The sequence below is a fragment of the Felis catus genome, chromosome F2, assembly GCF_018350175.1.
Source record: "Felis catus isolate Fca126 chromosome F2, F.catus_Fca126_mat1.0, whole genome shotgun sequence".
Classification (NCBI taxonomy): Eukaryota; Metazoa; Chordata; class Mammalia; order Carnivora; family Felidae; genus Felis; species Felis catus.
Window position 1 is genome coordinate 66,361,644 of NC_058385.1, and position 23,792 is coordinate 66,385,435.

Consider the following 23,792-nt stretch of genomic DNA (forward strand, 5'->3'; position numbering starts at 1 on the left):
GATTCACAAACCGTGAGATCATGACCTGAGCCGAAGTCGGACACTTAACCGACTGAGCCACCCAGGTCCCCCTGGACTGTGCTTTCAAAAATACTATTCTCCTGGGGCACCTGGGTGGCTCAGTCGGTTAAGTGTCCGACTTCGGCTCAGGTCATGATCTCTCAGGTTGTGGGTTCAAGCCCCACATCAGGCTCTGTGCTGACAGCTGGAGCCTGGAGCTTCAGATTCTGTGTTTCCCTCCCTCTCTCTCTCTCTCTCTCTGCCCCTCCCCCGCTCATGCTCTGTCTCTGTCTCTCTCAAAAATAAATAAACATTAAAAAATATATACTATTCTCCTACTGGACTGAGCCACTTGGGCCACAGCTTTGGTGGGTTACAGATGTAACAGCAATTCTCCTCCAAAGAATAGATATGCCACAGACTTCTGGCTCTCCTTATCTGCCAGCTGTGAGGACCACACAGTCCCAGCTTTTTAGTTCCCTGAGCAGACATTGTCAGGGTCCTACTCCCGACCGTCACCACTCACCACTCCCGTGAATCTCTGACCATGCACCTGAGAGTCTGACCACGTGCCTCCTCTGACTTCAGGGCTGTGCCTGGTGAGCACACAGGGCAGGCCGGCCACAGGGGGCTTAATGTGGGCCCAGGAGCAGCCCTCCGCCAGTGACAAATGGAGGTTGGTAGATAAAGTCTCACCCTTTGCGTAGGAAAACTCCAAGATGTAGTGGATACCATCTCCCAGGGGGCCCGGCAGGACTGACCCTGGATGTCCCTCGTTAACGTGCCCCGTGGCGGCCCCCTCGAGCTTGTACTCCAATCCTGTCTCAGTCTGTTTCTGGCAGAACCCAAAGACGTACGTTGCATTCCATCGACATGGACTTGACCGTGACCTGACCTGGAAAGAAAATGTGGCTTCTCCCTTAGCTGTTCCTACACTTCAAACACACCTGCTGCACCTGCCACCCCAGCTCACAGACGGCCGGTCCCATCGGCCCAGACTCAGCCGCAGCCTCCTCTCCAGGCGGTACTCCAAGCGGGTCGTGCAGCGGGTCAGTGCTGGCCCCCCAGACTGGAGCTTCTCTGGGCGATCTGTTCAAACATGACTTTGACAGACAATAGGGGAGAGAGGGAGCAGAGAAAAGCTTTTTCAGAGGACCGGAGGCTGGGGACTCGGGTGTCCCTGGGAGAGAGAAGTGCCTGGGGGACAGTTCTGGTGGCCCGCGTCCAGCCTCCCTCCCCACGCTGGCGCAATCTCAGGGGCAGCATCTTGCTGCACAGGGGAGTTCTCGTCTTGAACCAATGGCATTTGAACCGAGAGCACGGGAGGAGCCGAGGCCCAGGGGTGCAGGGAGAGCCTCCCCGCTCTGCAGCAGCGGCCGGCCGGGGATCTGGAGCGTTGTGCGAAGAGCGGAGGCAGGCTGCTGGGAGGAGAGGCCGGCTCCCAGGGCTGAGTGTGCCAGGGCGTGACTGAGCCGGCCCTGCAGCCCGCGGGCAGGGCGGCGTCGCCCAGAGATAAGCCAAGGCCTGGCTGTGAAGTGTTACTCAGGACGACGTTAAATCACTTCCTCCGAGCGGAGCGGGTGTGAGGGGTGGCAGGTGGATGCTGGGTGCTTCCCAGGAGTGCTGAGGGCTCCTCATCCCCGCTCCGTGGCTCCCGAGCCCTGCCATCAGGAGGAGCTCAGGCGCCGGCCTCCCCACCGCGGCCCAGGGACAGGGCAGCATGAGCCGGTCAAGGCATGTGGGCAAGATCCGGAAACGCCTGGAAGATGTCAAGAGCCAGTGGGTCCGGCCGGCCAGGGCTGACTTCAGCGACAATGAGAGTGCCCGGCTGGCCACAGACGCCCTCCTCGATGGGGGTCCCGAGGCCTACTGGCAGGCACTTGGCCAGGAAGGTGAGGTAGACTTCTTGTCCTCGGTGGAGGCCCAGTACATCCAGGCCCAGGCCAAGCAGCCTCCTTGTGCCCCGGAGCCCCCAGGAGGGGCAGAGGCGGGTCCCAAGGGACTCGACTCCTGCTCCCTGCAGTCCGGTACCTACTTCCCCGTGGCCTCCGAGGGCAGCGAGCCGACCCTGTTGCACAGCTGGACCTCAGCCCAGAAGCCCTACCTGAAGGAAAAGTCCAGCGCCACCGTATATTTCCAGACGGACAAGCACAACAACATCAGAGACCTCATTCGCCGCTGCATCACCCGGACCAGCCAGGTATCGGTGGTGGGGCCTGTGTCTCCGTGGCCGTGGGGTGGGTTCCGGTAGAAGAGAAGAGGGGTGCCTCCTGCTTTAAGGGATGGAGTTCAGAAGACTGGGGTTTAGGATGGAGTCAGGGATGTTGTTCTCTGTCTCACCCTGGATCACTGACTTTCCGATCCCACCTGTCACAGGCTGGGTCCAGGCCACCACCACCCATCACTGGAACTCCTGTGATAGATTCCCGCCTGCCCCTCCTCTTCTATCTGGACTCCCCCCAACCACCCACCCAGTCGCCGTGTGGCAGTAGAGCACTTTTTCTATGCTTCAAATCTAACTTGGTCCCTTCCCTGCTTAGAGCCCTCCGTGGCTCCCAATTGCCCAGAGTGAGAAGAGCAGGCTCCTTATAGCTCACAACCCTCTCCAGCTCCTCTCCCAGCTCTTGCCACTCAAAACTGAGGGACACACAGATTCTCCAGCCCAAGGTGCTCTGTCTCCAGGGCGTTGCATGTGCTGTTCCCTCTGCCTGGGACCCTCTCACCTTCCCTGCTTTTCACCCAGCTGATGGCTACTCCTTCCTCAGGACTCAGCACCCAAGTCCTTTTCTCTGGAAGGCTCTCCTGAACTCCCCCGGCTGGGCCAGGTGCCCCCCTCTGTGCTCCCAAATGAAGGGGCCCGTCCACTGCAGCATACACTTGTCCCCTGTCCCCTAAGACTCTGCTTAGACCTGCCTGCCCACCAAGGACTGTGCAGCACCTGAATCCAGCTGGTGGTCAGGTAGGGGACCGAATAGGCAGAGAGAAGGCTTCTCTCTCCCCAGAGTATTTACATTTTAATGCGTGACTTTAGAAGAAGAAAAAATATTTCAAGACCAGAGGTTGGCTGATAGAATTTCAGGCACGGTGACTGGCATTTGGTCAGTTCTCCCTATGCCCCAGAATCACAGGCCACACTGGCTACCTGCTGCAGCTGGGGAATGTAACTCATTCTACGGTGTGTAAAATAACCATTCCGAATAGAGCTTCAGATGCCCACTCCTCCCTCCTGAAGCTGCAGAGGGGCAAGAATAGGCTCAAAAAAGAACAAGCTGATATTTAAGCTCATTTTCTGCTAGGATCCCCAGTCTCATGACTGAATCCCCTCTGAAGTTCAGTACTGTGTGAGATCTGAAGGCTGGGGGGGGGGGGGGAAGGGAATGGGAAAAAGCCCGCATAAGGTGGAGAGGCTGTGGGTGGATGGGGGAGGGAGGGAGTGGAGTTCTGAAAAGTTAAGTAAGGTTACAGTGGGTGGAGCATCGGCTTTTCAAGTCGCAATGCTGCTTCAGAGCAGTATTTCATGTTTCAGTGACATGTCAGCATTAGAAATTGACAGATGGGCCGAGGCAGGCAGCCAGGAGGTCTGACACGGCCTGGGGCTGGCTGTGTGACCTAGGGCAAGTCCCTTGACCTCCCCAGGCTTCAGATTCCAGGCTGGACTAAGGTCTCTTCTAGCTCCCAGGGCCTGTTCCTAAGTGCGCTAGCTCTGGTCTCTCTGCGTGTGAAGTTCAGTGCCCTCCTGATGCATGGGGACCAGTGGTATTAGGGAGATTGTCAACCACAGCTCCAGGGAGTGAGGCTCCCTGGAAAGAAGCCAGGTTAGGGCTTGTGAAGCAATCCCCTGGCTGAGTCCCTCTTCCTCCCCCTCCTCCCCACCCAGCAAGGCTTCCCTCCCCTGTGGCCCTGAGGCTCCTGATGTCCTTTGTTTCACCAATATAGCATGTTATGCATTTAAGACAACACTTAATCTGAAGATGTCACCTGAAAGTAAGACTTTCCAGCTCCACTTAGCTCGTGGGAAGGGCTGGCTCTGTCGTGCTAAGTGGCAGCCACCTCTTTGGGTGAGTTCCCTTTGCCACAGTCCCCACCACACCCTCTTGTCCCAGGCCACGCTCATGGCCTTCATGAGCTTCACCCATTTTGTTGCCCATCAACACACACACATACACACACACACACACACACACACACACACACACACACACACAGGCTCGGGGCTGTCCTGGGCCCACAGAGAGCCCAGGGGGCCTGGAACCCAGTCACAGACTGTGCCCCCTGCCTCGCCGCTCAGAACTGGAGGTGGTCGGGTTTGCATTCTCCTCCTGTGGTTTCAGCCTTCTGAAAGAACAGACAGAGCCCGCTCCGTGTTTTCCAGACCAGTTTGCACCAACTAGCGGGAACCATCCCCCTTTCCCTCCATGCTCACACTCCTTTATCCCATGAAGCCTAATTCACGGCCAGGCCCTGCAACCAGTTGGCAGAGCAGAACAAGAGGCCTTCCTGCCTCTGCCTGCCCGCTAGAGGAGAAGACATTGGTGTGAGCAGCCCTCTGTGCCCGGGAGGGGCCGGGAGGGTGACTAAGGCAAGCTTCACGGAAGAGGTGGCCTCTGAGTTGAGTCTCAGAGGCTGAGTAAGGAGTCGTCAGGCAGAGAGGGAAGGGGAAAGGATTCCAGGCAAAAGTCGGGAGTGGGGAGGGGTTGGGTGTCCCAGGGGTGGGAAGACACGCAGGCACAGAAATGACCGGCACGAATCGAGAAGTTTTTACTCACAGTTCCCTAGGAGCAGGACGCCACGCAGGACCACACAGGAAGCACCCGGATCCGTCGGGAGGCAGAGAGAGCCAGGGGAATTCATGGGCACAGGCCCTTACTGTGCTTCTGCAAGAAAGGGGTGGGCAGGCAGTGTAGCTGGGGCCATCTCAGTGGGCTCTGGGCTGCAGGTGGTCCCTCGCTGTCCGGGACCCAGCCCTGGGGTCACGTAAGGCAGGGGGACTGTTGGCTTGGTGTGTGTTAGGTAAAGGAGGGGGTTGGGGTTGCTTGGTGTGGGTTTCAAAGGCTCCCAGGCAAGGTGTTTTTGCTAGTCTTCAGGAATCAATTAACCCTGGATGGCAAAGCATCATAAAATATGGAAAAAGCATGATTTAAAAAAAAATGTTTATTTATTTTTGAGAGAGAGAGAGAACACGAACAGGGAAAGGGCAGAGAGAGAGGAGGACAGAGGATCTGATGCAAGCTCTGGGCTGACAGCAGGGAGCCCTATGTGGGGCTTGAACTCATGAACCCTGACATCAAGACCTTAGCCAAAGTTGGACAGTTAACCGGCTGAGCCACCCATGAGATCACAAGAGCTGAAGTCAGACACTTAACAGACTGAGCCACCCTTGAGATCATGACCTAAGCTAAGGTCGGACACTTAACCGACTGAGCCACCCAGGCGCCCTGGAAAAACCGTGATTAATAATACATCCTCCAAGTGTGGTCAGGATCCCTGAGGGTTCCAAGATCCTGTCAGTGGGCCTGGGAGGCCATGCCCTCTCTAATCACTTATCTGTGTGAGGCCAGATTATCTTCATATGCTTCCACCCACACAACACAGCACAACAGATTGCTGCAGAAGCAGATACGAGAAGCCAGCTGTCTTCCATTAAGTCAGATACCACAGAGACTTGCAAAACTGTAAAGGAATGCCACTCCGCTCGCTGCGTGTGGCTGTTGTTGTTTTTGGAAAACAAAGGAGCATCAGCAGATAGAAGAGAAAGAGGAAAGAATAGAAACAGAAGCACTGAGTGGGGGGTGGGGTGGTAAGTGTTCCCAACAACTGTCCCCAACATGCCTGGGCCCCGCCAGGACCCAAATCCCATTTCCGGGTCTAGACCCTGCCCTTCCCGAAGCATCAGGATTTTCAGCCCAGGAGGAGCTCACATCTGTCTGGCAGGTTGTGAGAGATTCTCAGCCAGGATTTGAGGTCCCCGCAGGATGACCCTTGCGTGTGGGTATTGCCCCAGCAGCCCAGCAGCCCCCTGGTGGGGTTCCTTGGTCTCACTGCGGCTCAGATACCCAGAGCTGGCCTGCCACACGGCACTTCCTCCCTTACAAGATGTCATCAAAGTGCTTCCTTCTTCTCAGCCAACCACACCCCGATGTGCTGGTCCAGCTGATTGGCCTACTTTATTTCTTTTTTTTTTTTTTTAATTTTTTTTCAACGTTTATTTATTTTTGGGACAGAGAGAGACAGAGCATGAACGGGGGAGGGGCAGAGAGAGAGGGAGACACAGAATCGGAAACAGGCTCCAGGCTCTGAGCCATCAGCCCAGAGCCCGACGCGGGGCTCGAACTCACGGACCGCGAGATCGTGACCTGGCTGAAGTCGGACGCTTAACCGACTGCGCCACCCAGGCGCCCCCTTTATTTCTTTTTTATGTCCGTAGAGGTGTAGGCACTAATTTTAATCCTCTCCCATAATCTGGACTAAAACGTTTTTGCATGTTATTCTAACAGTATTCGTACTTGCTCAGAATGCATATAAAAATCATAGTCATATTTAAACTATAAACTAGAATAAAAATCTATGCTTTTTGCACATGGTTTCCTTTCTATTATCTGAGCTTAGGGTGGGATGCACCTTGAATGATAGCTGATGCTCTATTTTTGAGCAGCGTTTTATCAGTAAAGAAACTGAGGCCCAGAGAGGGTATGTGGCTTGTCCAAAGCAGTCACCTCATCTCCAGTAGGACAGAAGCTGTCAGGGGCGTCTGGCTGGTTCAGTCCGTTAAGCATCTGACTCTTCGATTTTGGCTCAGGTTATGATCTCAAGGTCATGAGGTAGGGCAGCACAGAGCCTGCCTCGGATTCTCTCTCTTCTCTCTCTGCCCCTCTCCCCACTCTCTCTCTCTCTCAAAATAAATAAACATACATACATACATACATAAATGAAGCTGTCACTTGGGCCCTACTTCCTCTGAAGTCTCTAAGGGTCCTGCCTTCCTCTCCCATCTTCTGGTGGCCGCAGGCATTCCTCAGCTTGTGGCCACTTCACTCCAGCGTCCGCCTCCATTTTCACCTGGACTCCTCCTCTTCTCCCTGTCTCTCTCCTTCGTGTCTTTTATAAGGACACGTGTCATTGGATTTAGGGCCTACCAGATATCCTGGATGATCTAATCTTGAGAGTCTTAATTGCACCCGCGAAGACTTCTTCCAAGTGAGGTCACGTCCATAGGTTCTGGTGGTTAGGATGTGGATATATCTTTCTGGAGTTCCTCATTCATCCTGCTATGCCATGTAAGGTAGCACATCCACGCAAGGGACTGAAGAGGGTATTGGCCTTGAATCAATCCAGCTGGGCAACAATCCCAACAGGAGGCAAACAGGATAAACCTAGATGTTGTGAGCCTGTATTTCCAAGCATCCCTTAAATCACTACGTGGGGTTATTTGCAAAGCTGCTCCTTTCTCTGTTCAATCTGTCACCAACCTCATCTCTGGGAAACAAGGACTCACTGGAACACAATGGGAAGATTTACTGATCTCCTGGGGAGAGAGAACTGTCCCTTTTGTCAATATGTCCCTCAAGGAGGAGGCATTTATCTTTTGGCAGAGAGGGTCTCAGTTGTCCTTGGTACCATAAGTTTAAATATGTACAGACAATCCTATGATAACGGGGCCATCCATGGCTCTAAAGGAGTGTGGCCTCCTTATTAGAGCATCTTTTCTGGTTTCTAACCTGGGCAGTTCCTTCCCCTGTCCAGAGACCCACATCATCTAAGCAGGAAGTTAGCTCCAAGTGGGTACAAGACATCTCCTTCACCTGTTTCAGTGACCTTCTTCTTGTCCTTGCTACTTCTCAGATGTCGATGGCCAACAAATCTCTATATATATATACTATAGAGAGACACAGAGTATACTCTCTATATATCTAGAGTACACTATATATACACTATATATAGCATATATACTATATATAGCATATTATTATACATTAATATATAATAATATACTATATATATTATTAGAAAAATGGTGGAACGTTATTACAGGGAATGCTGAAAACTGCCCTAGTGCCCAGTCCAAACTTGACTGCTAGTTTTGGCTTTGTGCTGGCTGATGGGTCTACGTACCACTGTCCCTCACTGGCAATCCTACTGGACATACTATCATTTTGTTCTCTGTTTTCCTTTTTTAACTGAATTCATTATTTGCCAATACACGTGTTGAGCATGGATTACACAGCAAGTTTTACCTCCGCATTTCACCCTGTCTTACCATTTTCATGTAACCATTATAATTATCATTTTTAATGGCTGCCTAATGACCCACTTGTCCATATGCCATGATTTGGGTATTGGGACAGACTTTTGATAGGGTGACAGACATCTGCTTCTGCTCCAGCCCCACTGTGGGGGACTCTCCCATCATTCAGCAATTCTCTGACACCAGCTGGGTGTCTTGCAACCCAGCACACACCAGTCCCGAGCCAAGATTGTCATCTGTGCTTCTGACCATTCTGACCAATCAGCTCAGCCTGGACACTCCAACAGCCCCCTCCTTGGACTTGATCAGCAGGCTAGAGTGGCTCAAAACAAAGAAACTTTTCATTTTCTAGACTACCAGTTTATTATAATGGATAGAACTCAGGTACAGTCAGATGGAAGATACAGGGCAAGGTATGGGGAAGGGCACAGAACTTCCATGCCTTCTCTGAGCACTCTGCTCTGCCCAAATCACCAACCCAGAAGCTCTCTAAACCCGTCCTTTTGGGGTGTTTAGTGGGCTTCATTACACAGGCATAATTGATCACATAGTCGGCATTGGGGGTTGATTCAACCTCCAGGCCCTCTCTCTTTCGCTGGGGGGAGGGTGGTGGGAGGGACAGAAAATTCCAACCCTCTAATCACTGAGTTGGTTCCCCTGGCAACCAGTTCCCATCCAAAAGCCACCTCATTAACATAACAAAGGCTCTCTCTCCTTCAGCTCTCACCACTTAGGAAATTCCAAGCGTTTCTGGTGCCAGAAACAGGGTCAGAGACCACACATTTCTTTTTATAAATCACATTACTGTGGAAAACAACCCCAAGCAAGTTTAAGAAGAGGAACATGTACTGACATCTACGGTGGGAAAGTGAAGGGTAGGACTGGCTGCATTTTCGGGCAGACTGTTCCCACGTGATGGCGAGCTGGCCGCTAGCAGTGGTAGCTCAGAATCTAGCTCAGAATCGGTTAGCTGAGCCACCCGGGTAGCAAGAACCCCTCCTTTCCCCCAGAAGTCCTGAAGTCCTGAACCGGCTCTTCTTAGAATAACTTAGATCATGTGAGCGGCCCCGGGCCAATCACTGTGGCCAGCAGGGGATGCAGTGCTGTCACTGGTCTGGCCTTGGTGATGTGCCCTCCCTGTGCCCAATCCAGCGCAAGGCAATGGCCCCACCCAAACCACATTGCTTGTGGAGCAGAGGGGATTCCTTAAAGCGAAGGTTCGGTCCTGCCGGCTGGAGGAGGAATGGTTGCTTGGCCCGGCAGGCACACACTCGTGTCCCCCGCTTTGCTGGATGTCTCGAGCTCCCTCCTCCCCAGGATTCCGTTATGACAGAGGAGGCAGTAAACTGCTGGCTGAGCAGGACTCCCTTCTCCATCCCACTGGGGCAGCTCAGCCTAGTCTAGTCTATAATAGGGTCTCCACGGGGATTTTGTTTGAGGCGAGGATTGTGTGGCTTACGCCATTTGAAGGCCAGTGGCCTTGGAGCGCCTTCGAGCTCCACATGACTGAGCAACCATGTCGTTAAATCTATCTCTCTGCCCAAAACCTGCCTGGCCGCCTCCTCTTGTTCTTCTCGTCCCCTCCTTGCGTTCGGTCTCTACCTTTCTCTCCTTCCTCCTGTGCCTGCTGCGCCAACAGTGGACCAAGTGGCCACAGGGTGTGTGGTTGGACTGGAGAGATGGAATTAGCACAGAGGCCTCCACAACGGCTCTTTCCCTTGAATGCTGCCCTGGCAGAGCACCGCCCCCCCCCCATCCCCGATTCTTTTTCCTGCAGCCCCACCGAAGTGAGAAGGGCTCTCTTAGCCCCACTGGGATTTAGGAAGTTTGGCTGCAACCATTTAGCACGGGGCCCCTGACTCTTTTTGTTTCCACCTTTCCGCCCTGGCCCAGGTCTTGGCCATCCTGATGGATGTGTTCACGGATGTGGAGATCTTCTGTGACATTCTAGAGGCTGCAAACAAGCGCGGGGTGTTTGTCTGTGTGCTGCTGGACCAGGGAGGCGTAAAGCTCTTCCAAGAGATGTGTGACAAAGTCCAGGTCTCTGACAGCCACCTCAAGGTAGGGGCTCCCAATGAGAATCCAAAAGGTATTTTGTATTGGGGTAGTATAGCTGGGGGTGCCTGGGTGGCTTGGTCGGTTAAGTGCCTGACTTTGGCTCAGGTCATGATCTCACAGCTGGTGAGTTCGACCACCGCAAGGGGCTCTGTGCTGACAGCTCAGAGCCTGGAGTCGGCTTCGGATTCTGCCTCCGGCTCTCTCTCTGCCCCTCCCCCACCTCAAATAGAAATAAACATTAAAATTTTTTTAAAAAAGGATAGTATAGCTTATGCCACGCTAACAGATCCCCCCATCTCAATGGCCTAACGTAATAAAGGTTTATTTCTTGCTCAAAGTCCAGTGTAGGACAGACCGCCCTCCCCATCTTGTAGCTACGCCATAAGGAACACCTGGCCTCCAAGATGGCAGCGACAGGGATAGAGAGAGAACAGGAGGACCCCGCAGCACTTGACCGCGAACGGACTCCATCACTCCCAATATAGCCCTTTGGCCTCACACAGACACAGGGGGGCTGGGAACTGCAAGGAGCCCATGGATGTCCCGTGGGCAGCAATCTCTGCAGATGCTTTTTTTCTCCTTGGCTGAGACCCAGTGGCCACACGTCATAGGCCAGGGCGACAACATCCAGGCCTGCTTGGTGCATGTCTAGGACTCCCCAGCCCCACCAGAAAGCTGATCCTCTTGGACTGAACCCAACTCCCCACTTCCTTCTACTGAAAAGAAACCCAGAGATGAGAGTTCATTTAGTCATGTCACATTTAGGGCTTCATCTATTTCTACCTGGGCCAAGTGGCCATTCTTCTGTTCAAATCTGGTTAATCGCATGGACTGTGTCACACACCCAGTGATCCATCCAAAAACAAGGACTGCAGCCCAAATTCCAAATACCAGAGACTGAAATCTTCAGCCTTGCCTAGGGGAACACCTCGATCTTTGAACCTTTATTGTGTTGTTTTGTACAGGGCATTCTCTGTACGAATTTGTTGTGGTTATAAAACAATTAGCAAAACAGCTTACATTTGTATTTATTTTCTATTCCATATCTCTACCCCAAGTTTTACCTCCTCAAAATCCATTCCTTTCAAAAATAAATCTGTTGGAGAAGTGAAAAAAAAAAAACAAAAAACATAGAGAAGGACATTGCGGCCCATATTAAGGCCAAATGTAAATTCAAGGTCAAATGTAAAACCACCCAGTTTTTATAAGCAGACCCAGCTCAACAGCACATGGGTAGTTCCTTTGGCTACTCTCCTCTAGGTCAGGCAAGGTCAGCCTCCGGGAGAGAGACCCTGCTCTCCTCACTTACCCTCCTCACTACTTGGGATCCTGCTGAGTTCAGGCACCTCCTGGACCAGCAGGCCTCAGGGTCCTCTGATTACTGCGTTTGCTTGACATTACCTGGATCACACCTCCTCGACATGAGGTCATCAAAACAGGCCTAGAGAGTCAGCACAGGCCTTGCCTCCATGGCCCACGTCAGCTACACGTAACAGTCCTCTGACCACCAAGGGATAGTGGGATGTGGTCCTCCCATCAACATGTCATAGAGCTTATGGAGAGGCTGGGAGTCACTGTTGGAGGCATTAGGCATCCCCTTCCCAGAGCCCGCACAGCCACTAAAGACATTCATGGGACCCCACCAGCATCCTACCTTCCTTGGAGACCCCTGTGATTTGCCTGTCCTTTTTATTTCTCCAGCCTCCCAAGGGTTCTGGCTGATGGCCGGGGGAGCAGGTGTTCCTGGGGGAGAAAGGGACAAACAGAGCCACCCCTTCTGGCTGCACTTCCCTCTGACTAGCTTGGGGTCAGGGACTCATGTCACTTACAAGGCAAGGCTGGGCTTGCCAGGCCTCTGGAGTCCATGGTAGCCTAGACTAAGGGCTGTATGGGCATTAGGCCCTCATCTTTCTTCTATTTTCTGCTTTGTTTAAATTCTACCATTCCCCCCCCCCCCTTTTTTTTTTGTCTTTCCCATTATTCACATAATATCAGGACAATGAAAAGAATTTAGAAAATTCAGCCAAGGGAAAAATAAAAATGGCCTATGATCCTACCAATTAAAGATAACCCCTCCTGTTGATGTCTTAGTGAGCATCCTTCCAGATGTTTTCCTAGAGAAACATGTATGTATACATAGTGAGTGACAGCTTGATTCTCCTTGTGACAGAACATTTCCATCCGGAGTGTGGAAGGAGAGGTATACTGTGCCAAATCAGGCCGGAAGTTCGCCGGCCAAATCCAGGAGAAGTTTATCATCTCGGACTGGAGATACGTGCTGTCTGGATCGTACAGGTGCGTGCCGGGTTTCACCTATCGAAGGCTTGGAGGAGGCCCAGGCTGAGCACGATACACGGCAGCCCCTGCCACTCGGGCCCACACGCCCCTACCAGTCCTGTGCCCGGCAGGGCTGGGACTTTATCACATACATGAGGCGGGAGGCAGTACCAGTCTGGGCAGAAGAGGGAAATCTGGACCCTTCCTGGTGGAGCTTCAGGCTCCAGAGGCACTTCCAACTTCCCTTCGGATTGCCATAGGACATAGAATTTTCTTTTTCCCTCCTCAGCTCTCTCAGGCACGATTGTAAAACTATGCAATTTGCTTTGAGCTGTGTGTATGTGTGTGTGTCCTAGTTTATTTTCAGAAGTGTGTCCAAATTCCATGGGATCTAAGGCTGGTGCTAGGGACAGGGAGTGGCAGCAGCCCAGACTGGAAGTCAGACGACAGAGGTTCAATTCCCAGCTTTGTAGCTTCCTGGCTGGGTGACCTTGGGCAAGGCACCACACCGCACTGTTCCTTCATTCATTGGACAGCTACGTAAAGCCCTCCTGGGTACATACCAGGCACGCTCCGGGCTGGGGTACCCTTCTGGAGCTCCCAGTAACCCCAAGGAGATAAACAACAGCCAGATCAGAGGCACCTGACTGGCTCAGTCAGTAGAGCATGTGCCTCTTGATCTTGGGGTTGTAAGTTCAAGCCCCATGTTAGGCATAGAAATTACTTAAAAAAAAAAAAAAGCAGCACATAGAGAGTGATGGGAGCCTGGGAAGAGGTGGCTGGGGTGGGCTGAGGTTCCCCTTTGCTCTCCTCTGGGCCTCTCTCTCTCCACCTTTTCTGGGTCTTGTTTTCCTCAGCCGTGCAGCACCGGAGCTGAATGCAGTGTGGTCCGTCTGCAGGGGGACGTGGTTGTTTCATGGCTTCTATACCGGGAAGGGCTCTGACGAGAGGCAGTCCTCAGGGACCACCTCTAGCGTCCGGGGGTCACTGAGCCCCAAGGGCATTTCTACCCACAGCTTCTCTCCGCGGCCTTGTGCAAAAGGAAGGCCACCTGCTTCTGATCCTTGGGCCCTGCATCCAGCACTCGGTTGTTCCCTAAGAGGCTGAGGTGGGGCTGAGCTACCCTCCCCAAGTGGCCAAAACCAGCTTCGCAGCTTTTGTCCATCGAGGCATAAAGCTCTGGCTGGGACCCAGTTTGGCCTCACACCCCACATCAGGACTTGAGGCTTCTGACCTCGGCCTCTGACCTTGACCAAGCTGCCACTAGACCTGTTTTGCCACCTGGATGGGAAGGGTCAGATCTCTATCTGGGCAGCTGCCCCAGACCCAAGGAGCCACGCCTGGAAGCAGGGGCCCACCATAGCTGAGGAGTTTTCTCTCTCTCTCTCTCCCTCCCTCCCTCCTTTTTTTTTTTTTTTTTACAGGGAAATTCACATAACATAAAATTAGCCACTTTAAATGTGTAATTCAGTGGCATGTAGTACATTCACTGTGTGTGCAACCATTACCATTGTCTAGTTCCAAAATATTGTTATCACCTCCAGAAAAAACCCATACCCACTATATGGGGAGGAAAAACTTCCTTTTCCTATTACCCTTCTAGGTTTTTTGCCTGGGGCCTGTAAATTAAACAAGATAAGGTAATAAGAGAAAAGCATATGGATTGTTTATAAGTTTTATGTGGCATATGTAGCCTCCATAAAGAAATGATCCTAAGACATGGTTGAGCCTGAGCATTTTTTATATGAGGTTTGAGGAAGAGTAGAAAGTCCTGGAAAGTCGTGGAAATTGTGATAGAACAAAAGGGTATAAGCTCCAGGTAGTTACTGGGGAAATGTAGCAAAAGGCCTCTTCATTCGATTCTTCCGCTGACTTCAGGGACAGAGAAAGAAATTCTGAAAGAGAAAATGAAGAGGAGGAAAAGTCTCTCCTCTTATTCTGAATAGGGAGAGTTAAGCCTGTTTTCATTTGTATTTGCTCTTACAGGGCTCCGCACGCAGGGGCAGCCCTTACCCTTGGTAGGGGCAGAAGGAAGCAGAGCCAACCTTGTTGAGCTTTGTGCCAGACCCTTGGCCAGGTGTGGTCAGACATTTCGTAAGGATTGACAAGCCTTTGAAGGAGGCATTATTCCTCCAGTTGACAGATGGGGGAGCTGAGGCACAGAGAGGGTGGGTGATTGGCCCAGGGTCACCAGTTTCCTTGGCTAGGATCTCTGGCTCTCCTAGAGAGAGCTCGTCCTCTCTGCTACTGGGCTTGTCCTCCGGATACGGGAGGTGTCAGGAGGAGGGTGGCAGTGGCCTTGAAGACATGCAAGGCCGTTCCTGAGAACTGAAGAATCTGGAGAGAGTGCAGGGCGGCAACTATAACTTGTTTTGCACTCAGCTCTCAAGGGGGACCTGTTTGCCAGGCTTTCCGAAAATCCTTTTCCTTGGGACTCTCAGAGTTGTCTCCAGTTAAAACACAGTTAAAGCAGTCTCTATTTCATTCTTTCAATCCAGCTATCCCTGGACTTCAGATATTTTGGCCCTGGTTGCACCCAGTTCAAACTGAAGAGCTCTGTCCGCATCTTCAGCCGAGGGGTGGGGGTGAGGTTGGGGGGCTCGTATGTATTTCAACATTTAAGCTCTTGTAGAAAGTCTTACCCCGGCACAGGCACTGTGCCAGGTCTGGGGACACAGAGCTCTTCTCTGTCATCAAAAAATATGGATAAATGGCTGTAGAGCGGTGTGATATGTGCTGTAAGATCAGCATGAGCTAAGAAGGTGCTCGGGGGGGTCAACCAGGAGGAATCTCCCACTTCCTAATGGCAGGTCCAGGGGTGGGGCCTTGGTGGGCACAGCATGAGAACCTAACTGGCCCTGATTCCATTCCTGCCCCGAGCCGCCCTTCCACCTCTGGGCTTTCTCCACCAGGAACAGAAAGGTTTTTAAATTCAAACCAGATCAAATCACTTGCATCCTGAAAATCCTTCCAGACTTGTCACTGATCCTAGAAATGAAAAAAAAAAAAAAAAAAATTCATTCTTACCATGGCCTCTGTCTCAGCAGGATTTTCCTTCCCCTCCACTGTGCTGTGGCCACACTGTTTTCCTCCAGGTCTTTCATGCTCTTTCACACCTCAGGGCCTTTGCACTTGCTGATTATTTACTCTGCTGGAGAGGTCATTCCTGCTGTCTTTATCCTGCTAATTCCTTATCTTATAGCTTCCAGATCATCCCCTAGAGAGCTTCTCTGTGGACTTGTTTAGCCAAGATGGAAACATGATGTCAGAACCTGGATTGGGTCTGTTTTCTTCTCAATTGCATTCCTGGCGTGAAGTACAGTTAATCAGGTGCCTGAGTTTCATATATGACCATAAATATCTGTTGAACGAATGAATGAATGAATGTCCACATTAGGTCCTGGTCATCCAGTGTAGCTAGAGGAACAAAGTTTTTCAAACTGTGTGCATCATCAATCCATTAGCAGGATAGGAAGTCAATTTAGTGGAGGATGCCTGGAAATTTTTTTAATAATGAAATAGGATAGAATAAACATAATGAGAGCAGACCAAGGTAAGGGATGTTCTGGAAACTGTTGCAGGGGCATGTATGTGTTTGTATGCGTGAGTAGGTCATGACGTAAAATGTATTTCTCCAAGATTAGCTGAGATAAGTCTGAAGAACAGGCAGGGAGGACTTGCCCTGCCAGAGATCAAGACTTGTCATGGAGCTTGAGTGATGAAGACAATGTGACTCTGGAGGAGCAGACTGACAAGTGGAACAGAGCAGAAAGCCCAGAGAGAGACCTGCACATGATGGGGCATGTCAGGGCATGGGGAAAGGAAAAAAAATCTCCATACAGAAAATATATATACAAAACACATATACAAAAAAAAAAAAAAATCACCCTCCAATAGATTAAAAGGCCTTAAATGTCAAAAACAAACCTTAGGGGCGCCTGGGTGGCGCAGTCGGTTAAGCGTCCGACTTCAGCCAGGTCACGATCTCGCGGTCCGTGAGTTCGAGCCCCTCGTCGGGCTCTGGGCTGATGGCTCAGAGCCTGGAGCCTGTTTCCGATTCTGTGTCTCCCTCTCTCTCTGCCCCTCCCCCGTTCATGCTCTGTCTCTCTCTGTCCCAAAAATAAATAAACGTTGAAAAAAAATATTAAAAACAAACAAACAAACTTTAAAACTCTTAGTAGAAAAGAATAGATGAATATCATTTAGACCTTAGGATAAGGATTACATGCCTTTTTTTTTCAATTTTATTTAAAAAAAGTTTTAATGTTTACTCATTTTTGAGAGAGAGAGAGAGACAAAGCACGAACGGGGGAGGGATAGAGAGAGGGAGACAGAATCTGAAGCAGGCTCCAGGCTCTGAGCTGTCAGCACAGAGCCCAATGCAGGGCTCATCCCCACGAACTGCGAGATTATGACCTGAGCCAAAGTCAGACGCTTACCCAACTGAGCCACCCAGGTGCCCCCAAAGATTAAGTATTTTAACACAGACACCCCTCTTTTGTGTTAAGGAGAAGATTTGTGTCAAGAACCACAAAGAACTCCTAGGAATCACAAGAGCAGAGCAGGGCAAGGAAAAGTGGGCAAGAGGCATGAGTGGGCGTTTCGGCCAGGAGCAAACATGTGTGAAAACATGATGAGGTGTTCTGCATCATCAGTGACCAGGAAAGTGCAAATCAAGGCTAGAATGAGTTGCCATTTTATTCCTTTTCAACAAGCAAAAAAGATAAGACCGACAATACCAAATGCTGGATGTATAGGATCTTTTCTACATTGCTGATGGGACTGTAAATCTACACAGTGACTTTCAACAGAGCTAGGAGTTTTCTCCTAAAGCTGACGATTCACCTGGTTTATAATCCAGCAATTCCTCCTAGGTATGTTTCCAAGAGAATGAGCCCATGGTACAGTAAAAGACATATGTAAGAATGTTCATTAGAGCACTGGTCACAACAGAAATATAGCAGAAGCAATCCAAATGCCTGTCAATGGGAGAATGGAGAAATAAACCATCATCTAGCCACTAGTGGAATATTATACAGCAATCAAAAATGAATGGAGTACTGAAACAGATAACATGGCTAAATCTTAGCAATATAATATTAAGTGAAAAAAATCCCCAAATATTACATATACTTTTTTTTTTAAATTTTTTTTCAACGTTTATTTATTTTTGGGACAGAGAGAGAGCATGAATGGGGGAGGGGCAGAGAGAGAGGGAGACACAGAATCGGAAGCAGGCTCCAGGCTCTGAGCCATCAGCCCAGAGCCCGACGCGGGGCTCGAACTCACGGACCGCGAGATCGTGACCTGGCTGAAGTCGGACGCTTAACCGACTGCGCCACCCAGGCGCCCCCACATATACTTTAAAAACAACTAAGACATTTTCTTTCCAAAACACATAAAACTTTTTTTGTTTTTTGTAATAGAGAAAGGAAAGTATAGGAACTATGCCACAGGATTCAGGATGATGATTCCTTCTTTTGGGGGGCCCTGGAAAATGGGTTGCTGGGAGGGACCCTTATGATTAGATGCTGGTTGTTGTCAAGATGCTAGCTTTTTATTTTAGGTGATGGGTTCATTGGTGCTTATTACATTATTTAAAATAACCAAGTAAATAGCTACATAAATTAAAAGGGGCCAAGAATAGACCAGTCATGAGAGTTGCTCTTGAGCCAAAGATTGTGAAAGTCATTTCCATGTACGAAGTGCCAAAAAGCAATAGAAATGAAGTGTCTTTCTTACCATGGGTGGTGATAGGAAAAGAGTAAAAACTAGGGCACAGGATGAATGGCCATGTGGGGTGTGCGGGAGGGGGACCCCAGCACAGTGCGCAGGCACGCAGGGGCTACAGCGACCCACAAGGGACCTGAGTGTGGGGTGCAGGGGCGGTGGGGGTCCGAAGAGTTGCTAAGGCATCTTTGCACGTGTTTTGTTGCGTAAGGCATGCAGTAGCTTGGCCTAATTTAGTCTGATTTCAAACTACACAGGGCGATTGATTTCTTAGCATAGCCAAGGGTCCCCTGTCCCCATATTTGCCGCCTTCCCTGTCACCTGGCTGGCCCTAGCCCAGCATCAGCTGCTCACCTCTCTGGGGTGTGTGGGAGGCTCCTCCCGGGTGGGAGGCGGGGTTTAAACAAAGCCTCCTTGTTCCTCCCAGGATTGCTGCAGCCTGCTTGGGCCCTGCCCTGCCTCACCGGGAAGGGACTCTGCAGGCTGGGCTAGGCTGGTGGGCGGGTGGCTGAGACCATTGGTGGGGGTCACTCCTGTCCCCCCCCCCCAGCGACCATGTCTCCCTGTGACCATCCTGCCACCTTTGCTCCCCACACCTGGGTTCCCATTATTAGGGACCCAGAAATCTCTAACCTGACCCTTTTGGTGGGTCTTCTGTGCTGTCACCAGGCACAGAAGGGGGTGTGGATGTGGGGCAGGGAGAGATAACGAGGGGGCTTTTCCATCAGAGATAAAAAGGAATTTGGTTCAATCATGGGATCATGAAAAGTAATCCATAACTGCCTTCAGAATTTTATTTTCATTTAAGACCAGTACACAGAGGGAGGGCCACGGTCCCTGCTGGAGGGTGTCCTCCCTGGGGGTCCGGGCGAAGCGTGCCCAAGTTGTGTCATTCTGGTGCTTGTGGGCCCGCCTTGTGTTCTCCCTTCCACCTCCCACCTCCTGAACAGCATGTGATCCTCCCTCCCCTCCCACCCCTTCGGGTCCAGGTGCTTGAGCTGGGCCCACACCCTTAAGGCTTTCAAGAGAACACAGCCCCTGCCTTCTAAGGAGCGGCCGCTTTCTTGCGGTGCCTTCCCCAGACGCCTATTCGTTCAGAAGAGGCAGGCGTTCCCACATTTCACAAGTGGCCTCAGCAGCTAGGGGACCGACTCATCGGCACAGAGCTGGGGACACTGAGACTCAGCTGTCAGCCCTTTTGTGCTTCCGCAGGGATGGCCAGCATCTGAGCACCGGGATTCAACCTGGTGTCTTTACCGTTCACCTGCAAACGTTTGCTGGTTTCTGAGCTTCGGTCTTGCCATCAGTGAGGGGGCTCCTACGGCCACCCTGCACGGGTGCTGCCAGGATGAAATGGGGTCCTTCCCACAGCCCGGCGGTCAGCCCGCCTCCCCACTCCCGCCCCTCACGCTCCTCTTCCCCTGCAGCTTCACCTGGCTCTGCGGCCACGTCCACCGGAACATCCTCTCCAAGTTCACGGGCCCGGCGGTGGAGCTGTTTGACGAGGAGTTCCGCCACCTCTACGCCTCCTCCAAGCCCGTGATGGGCCCAAAGTCTCCCAGGCTGACGGCCCCCCTCCAGCCCAGAGCCGGCCACAGCCCCCCGCCCGGCCGCCTCAGTGGCAGTAGCTGCTCCGCCAGCGACCACACGTCCTCCAACCCCTTCAGCAGCCCCTCGACGGGCAGCAACCCCCAGAACCGGACTCTGTCGGCGTCGTCGGGGCCAGGCAGTCCCCTGGCTCCAAACCCACCTCCGCCCCCCAGGCCTCAGCCCCACCACGGCCCCTGGGGGGCCCCGAGCCCACAGACCCACTTCTGCCCGAGGCCCCACGACAGCACGCCGGCTCCCTACAGCAACCTCAACGCCTACAGGCCCACTCGGCTGCAGCTCGAGCAGCTGGGCTTGGTGCCCAGGGCGGCCCACATCTGGAGGCCGTTTCTACAGGCCTCCCCTCATTTCTGAAGGGTCGCTTCCTCCAGCAGCACACCCTCCCCCCCACACGCCGCCACCCAGGGCCGGGGCCGGGCATTCCTGGGCTGTCTGGCCCAAGGACCCCACCTCAATACTAGCAGCTTTGAACGTGCATCCCTTTGAGCTGAAAGTGCTTAGACAACATTGTCCTCTGTGTTTGAATGTTCCCAGGCCAGAGACCATTCACTGGCCGACACCCACCAGATCCTGGGCTTCCCTCTCTAGTTTGGCCTGTGGAGCACATTCCAGAAAGTTCCGGGTTGGGGGGTGGGGTGGGGAGCTAGAGAACAAAGAGAGCAGCCAGTCCTTTAATAATAATGTTTCCTGAATCTCTGAGACGTAAGAAGGGGCGGATGCAGCCCCAGTTTGACATATGGGTAAACTGAGGCACTAAAGGTACGCTGAGGGTGGGACCAAGGTACTCCTGTTTCCCAGTGCTCGGGAATGGCCCACTCTACAGAGATTCCACAGGTATGGGAACATTCTGAATGTTTCTGGGAAAGTATCCCTGGCCCGATGAATTAGGCCCCAGAACGTGCGGCTGTAAGCAGTGTGGGGCCAGCTGAAACTGTAGCCACCGGGGATGGGGTGAGCCAAGGTGACGAGGGGATGAAGTTCTGCAGCTCAGCTTCTGGCATCAGGGAGCCTTGGGCTGGCCTAGAGTCCCCCCCAGTCCGGGCCAATCCCTGGGGCTTGAGTTGTCAGTGTCCAGCACGGCCTTGAGCAACCATGGAGGGCTCAGCATTGATCCTGCAGCCCCCTCACAGTCAGACCCGGGAGCCTCTGTCTGGCTCATTGACATCCTGAAAAAGGGTGCTGGGCCCTCACAAGCCCCATCGTTCATTCATTATCAGAGTCACAGCACGTCCTTTGTTCCTGAGGTGGTACCAGATCTCGAGGGCACAGCCTAGCTGGGGTACAAAGAATACATACAGCAAGCTGAGGGAGCACTGGGAGGGCCAGGCAGCCCACTTTGGGGACCTCAGGGGACACGTGGGAGGGAGGTGACAGGTAACGAGACCCAATGAACAAGGGTGTTATAGCTGGGGGGAGGGATGGAACCCAGGCTATTCTAGCCTGACAGAAGCAGCCACAGAGACTCGCAGGCAACTTCCTGTTTCCATGCCCTCCTGCCACCAACTCATCTCAGCAAATGTCTTGCTGTTGCCTGTTTCTGGCTCAGAAGCTTTGCTTTTGTCGTGGAGGGCTGGGAGGACAGAGCCCTTCCTCCCGCTGGCTCCTGAACCCCGACAGCTCATGGCGCCCCAAGTTACGCTCTACAGAGAGAACCCCCCTTCAGCCCATCCCTGTTTGTCCAGTACTCCCGGCAAAGGCACCTTTGCTTCTGTTTTCTTTTAAATAGCATTCCTGTCCTCATTTTACTTTTTTCCTCCTTAGTTCCCTGGAAGTCCAACCCAAAACCCCTTTGGTTCCTTAAGTTTCTTTAAACCCCAGTCCCGATGTGCTGTCTTCCTGCTGACCGCGGTGACGAGGCTAGAACAATCAGGGGCTGCAGAAGGTTCTAAAGTGAGTTCCACAGTCTGCTGAGCAAGTTTCAGGAAGGTAAAGACTTCTGGGGGCCAACGGCCCCAAAGGACCGCTCCTGCCTCTGTCTGTGTCTGGCTTGGCCTGAGTGGAGAGGAGCAAGCCCTCTTGCCCCCCGTCACTCTCCACTGGCCTGTCATCTTAGGGGTTCACAAATATTGTTTCTCCTCCTCTGGACACCTTTGCCACGTGTGACCCCTGCCTGCTGGGAAATTAGCCGTGGCTGGTGCAATACGAGAAATGTTGAGGATCACTTCCCGGCAGAAGTTTTAAGAGCCTGGGTGCAGCTGGCTATGCACGAGCACGCCTCAGATGGAGCCCCCCCCACCACCAGCCCAGATTCCTGAGACCATGGTGAGCAGGACCTCCCACTTCTACCCGACCCGCAGTGGATAAGCAGCGTGAGCCAGAAATAAACCTTTGTGTGTAAGCCACTGAGATTGGGGGTTATTTCTTCCTGCACCATGATCCAGCCTAGCCTGACACAAGGTTGGGACCCACTCACGTGAGGCCGGGCCTTTCCTTTATGGGACTGGATTTCCAAGGGCCCCCAGCCCTGAGCTCTCATTCCAAGACACTATTTCCACCAGAGACTGGGAGGGTTTTACACCCATGGCAAGGGGATGGCCGAAGATCAAAATAAACCCTTATTGGAGTTTCCAATGCTCCCGAACTCACTTTGCCCCATCTTTAATTCTGCCCTGGACTAGAATCACACCTGCAGGCCTGCTTGCTGTGGGCCGTCCCAAACATGGCGTCTCTACTGCAGCGTGAAACTCAACCCCAGCAATGGAGCAACCCCCCCCACCGTGGGTGTGCCGGGCACCATTCTGGTGCCAGGCAGAGACTCAGACTCACATCGGTCCTGGAGAACTCCCAAGTCAGCTGAGAGGTGACACCTACATGAACCACCACCATGAAGAACATGAGAGAGTGAGAGAAATAGTTCAATAGTGTTCATCCAGGGGGCATGGTAGAGATGGGGGGGGGGTCCACTTATGGCCACATGCACACCCCATACCAGGGATTAGGGATCACATTATCCACCTGTACCATTATCAGCCAGGACCGGAAGTGTTGGTTCCCCAAGCCTCCCCTAGGAATTATCTGTACTATTCATTTGGTCCTCACCAGATACTGATCCCCCTATCTGCACTGTAAGAGCCCAGAGGCCAAGGGTATCTTTGCAGGCCCAAGGGACCCTAACCTGAGTGCCTTGGCTGGTCCCAGTGCACTATGAGTGCCGACCGGCTGGTCAAAGAGTTCTCTCTGCTCCTGCAGGGGACATGAACACTCAGACACTGCAGGACGACTTGTACTCTTCCCGTTCCTGCTCTCACCTTGACCTGGGCTCCCCGCCTCCTCCCTGCTTGCCCTGCTGGCCCATCACAGAGATGCCAGAGCCGCATCTCCAAATGCTTCATTTTCTGGACTTGGTCCAAGAAGTGTTGGGACACAGAGAAACTGTCATTCACTTTCTCAGCTTCTTCCTGAAGAGCGTATGTGTGTCAGAAAAACTGTTACCAGGGTATATAAATATCGCAGGCACACATGTACGAGCATAAACACAAACTCCTTTTTCTCGTTGTTCCCTGTGTTTTGACCGAGCCAGACATGTGGCTTCCGGAGGTGCTCCGTCCTTCTTCCCTCGGCAGGGTGTGGCGAGTGAGGGTGTCCCCACGGTGCTGTGTCATGCTGACCAGACAGCCTGAAGAGAACGAAAAGGCTGACCCTCCCCTGAGTCAGACAGTATTCCTCCTGCCTCGCTGCCTTTGAACCGGGCCATAGGTTTTTCCTGCCATCAGACTCCCAACTGAAACAGCGGTTTTCCCTGGGTCTTCAGCCTGTTGGCCTTTGGGCTGGAACCACACCATGGGCTCTCCGGGTCTCTAGCTTGCCAGCTCGCCCTGCGGATCTTGTCAGCTTCTATAATCACCTAAGCCAACCCATGTAACAAATCTCTCTCTGT

The 23,792-nt window shown here is 52.3% G+C and overlaps 2 protein-coding genes across 2 annotated transcripts in view; one reads left to right on the top strand and one right to left on the bottom strand.

Annotated features, from left to right (window-relative positions):
• Window positions 1-1,223: 1,223 nt before the first annotated feature.
• Window positions 1,224-22,261, top strand: FAM83A (family with sequence similarity 83 member A). Its single transcript, XM_004000093.5, has 4 exons — window positions 1,224-2,200; window positions 10,136-10,303; window positions 12,471-12,595; window positions 19,735-22,261. The coding sequence occupies exons 1-4, from the start codon at window positions 1,721-1,723 to the stop codon at window positions 20,267-20,269; spliced, it is 1,308 nt and encodes a 435-aa protein (XP_004000142.1). The 5' UTR covers window positions 1,224-1,720; the 3' UTR covers window positions 20,270-22,261.
• CF2H8orf76 (chromosome F2 C8orf76 homolog) overlaps window positions 14,237-23,792 on the bottom strand; it is a 37,553-nt gene continuing 27,997 nt past the window's right edge. The window contains exons 6-7 of the transcript XR_002152102.3: window positions 15,605-15,938; window positions 14,237-14,472 (exon numbers count right to left, since the gene is read on the bottom strand). The gene's annotated coding sequence lies outside the window, so the exon portion shown is untranslated. The remainder of the gene's footprint in view (window positions 14,473-15,604; window positions 15,939-23,792) is intronic.

Excerpts from the sequence above, each read along its gene's own strand:
- FAM83A (XM_004000093.5), top strand. The coding sequence starts at position 1,721 with ATGAGCCGGTCAAGGCATGTGGGCAAGATCCGGAAACGCCTGGAAGAT. Across the intron at positions 10,304-12,470 it reads TCTCTGACAGCCACCTCAAG|AACATTTCCATCCGGAGTGT; the intron begins GTAGGGGCTCCC and ends TCCTTGTGACAG. Across the intron at positions 12,596-19,734 it reads GTGCTGTCTGGATCGTACAG|CTTCACCTGGCTCTGCGGCC; the intron begins GTGCGTGCCGGG and ends CTTCCCCTGCAG.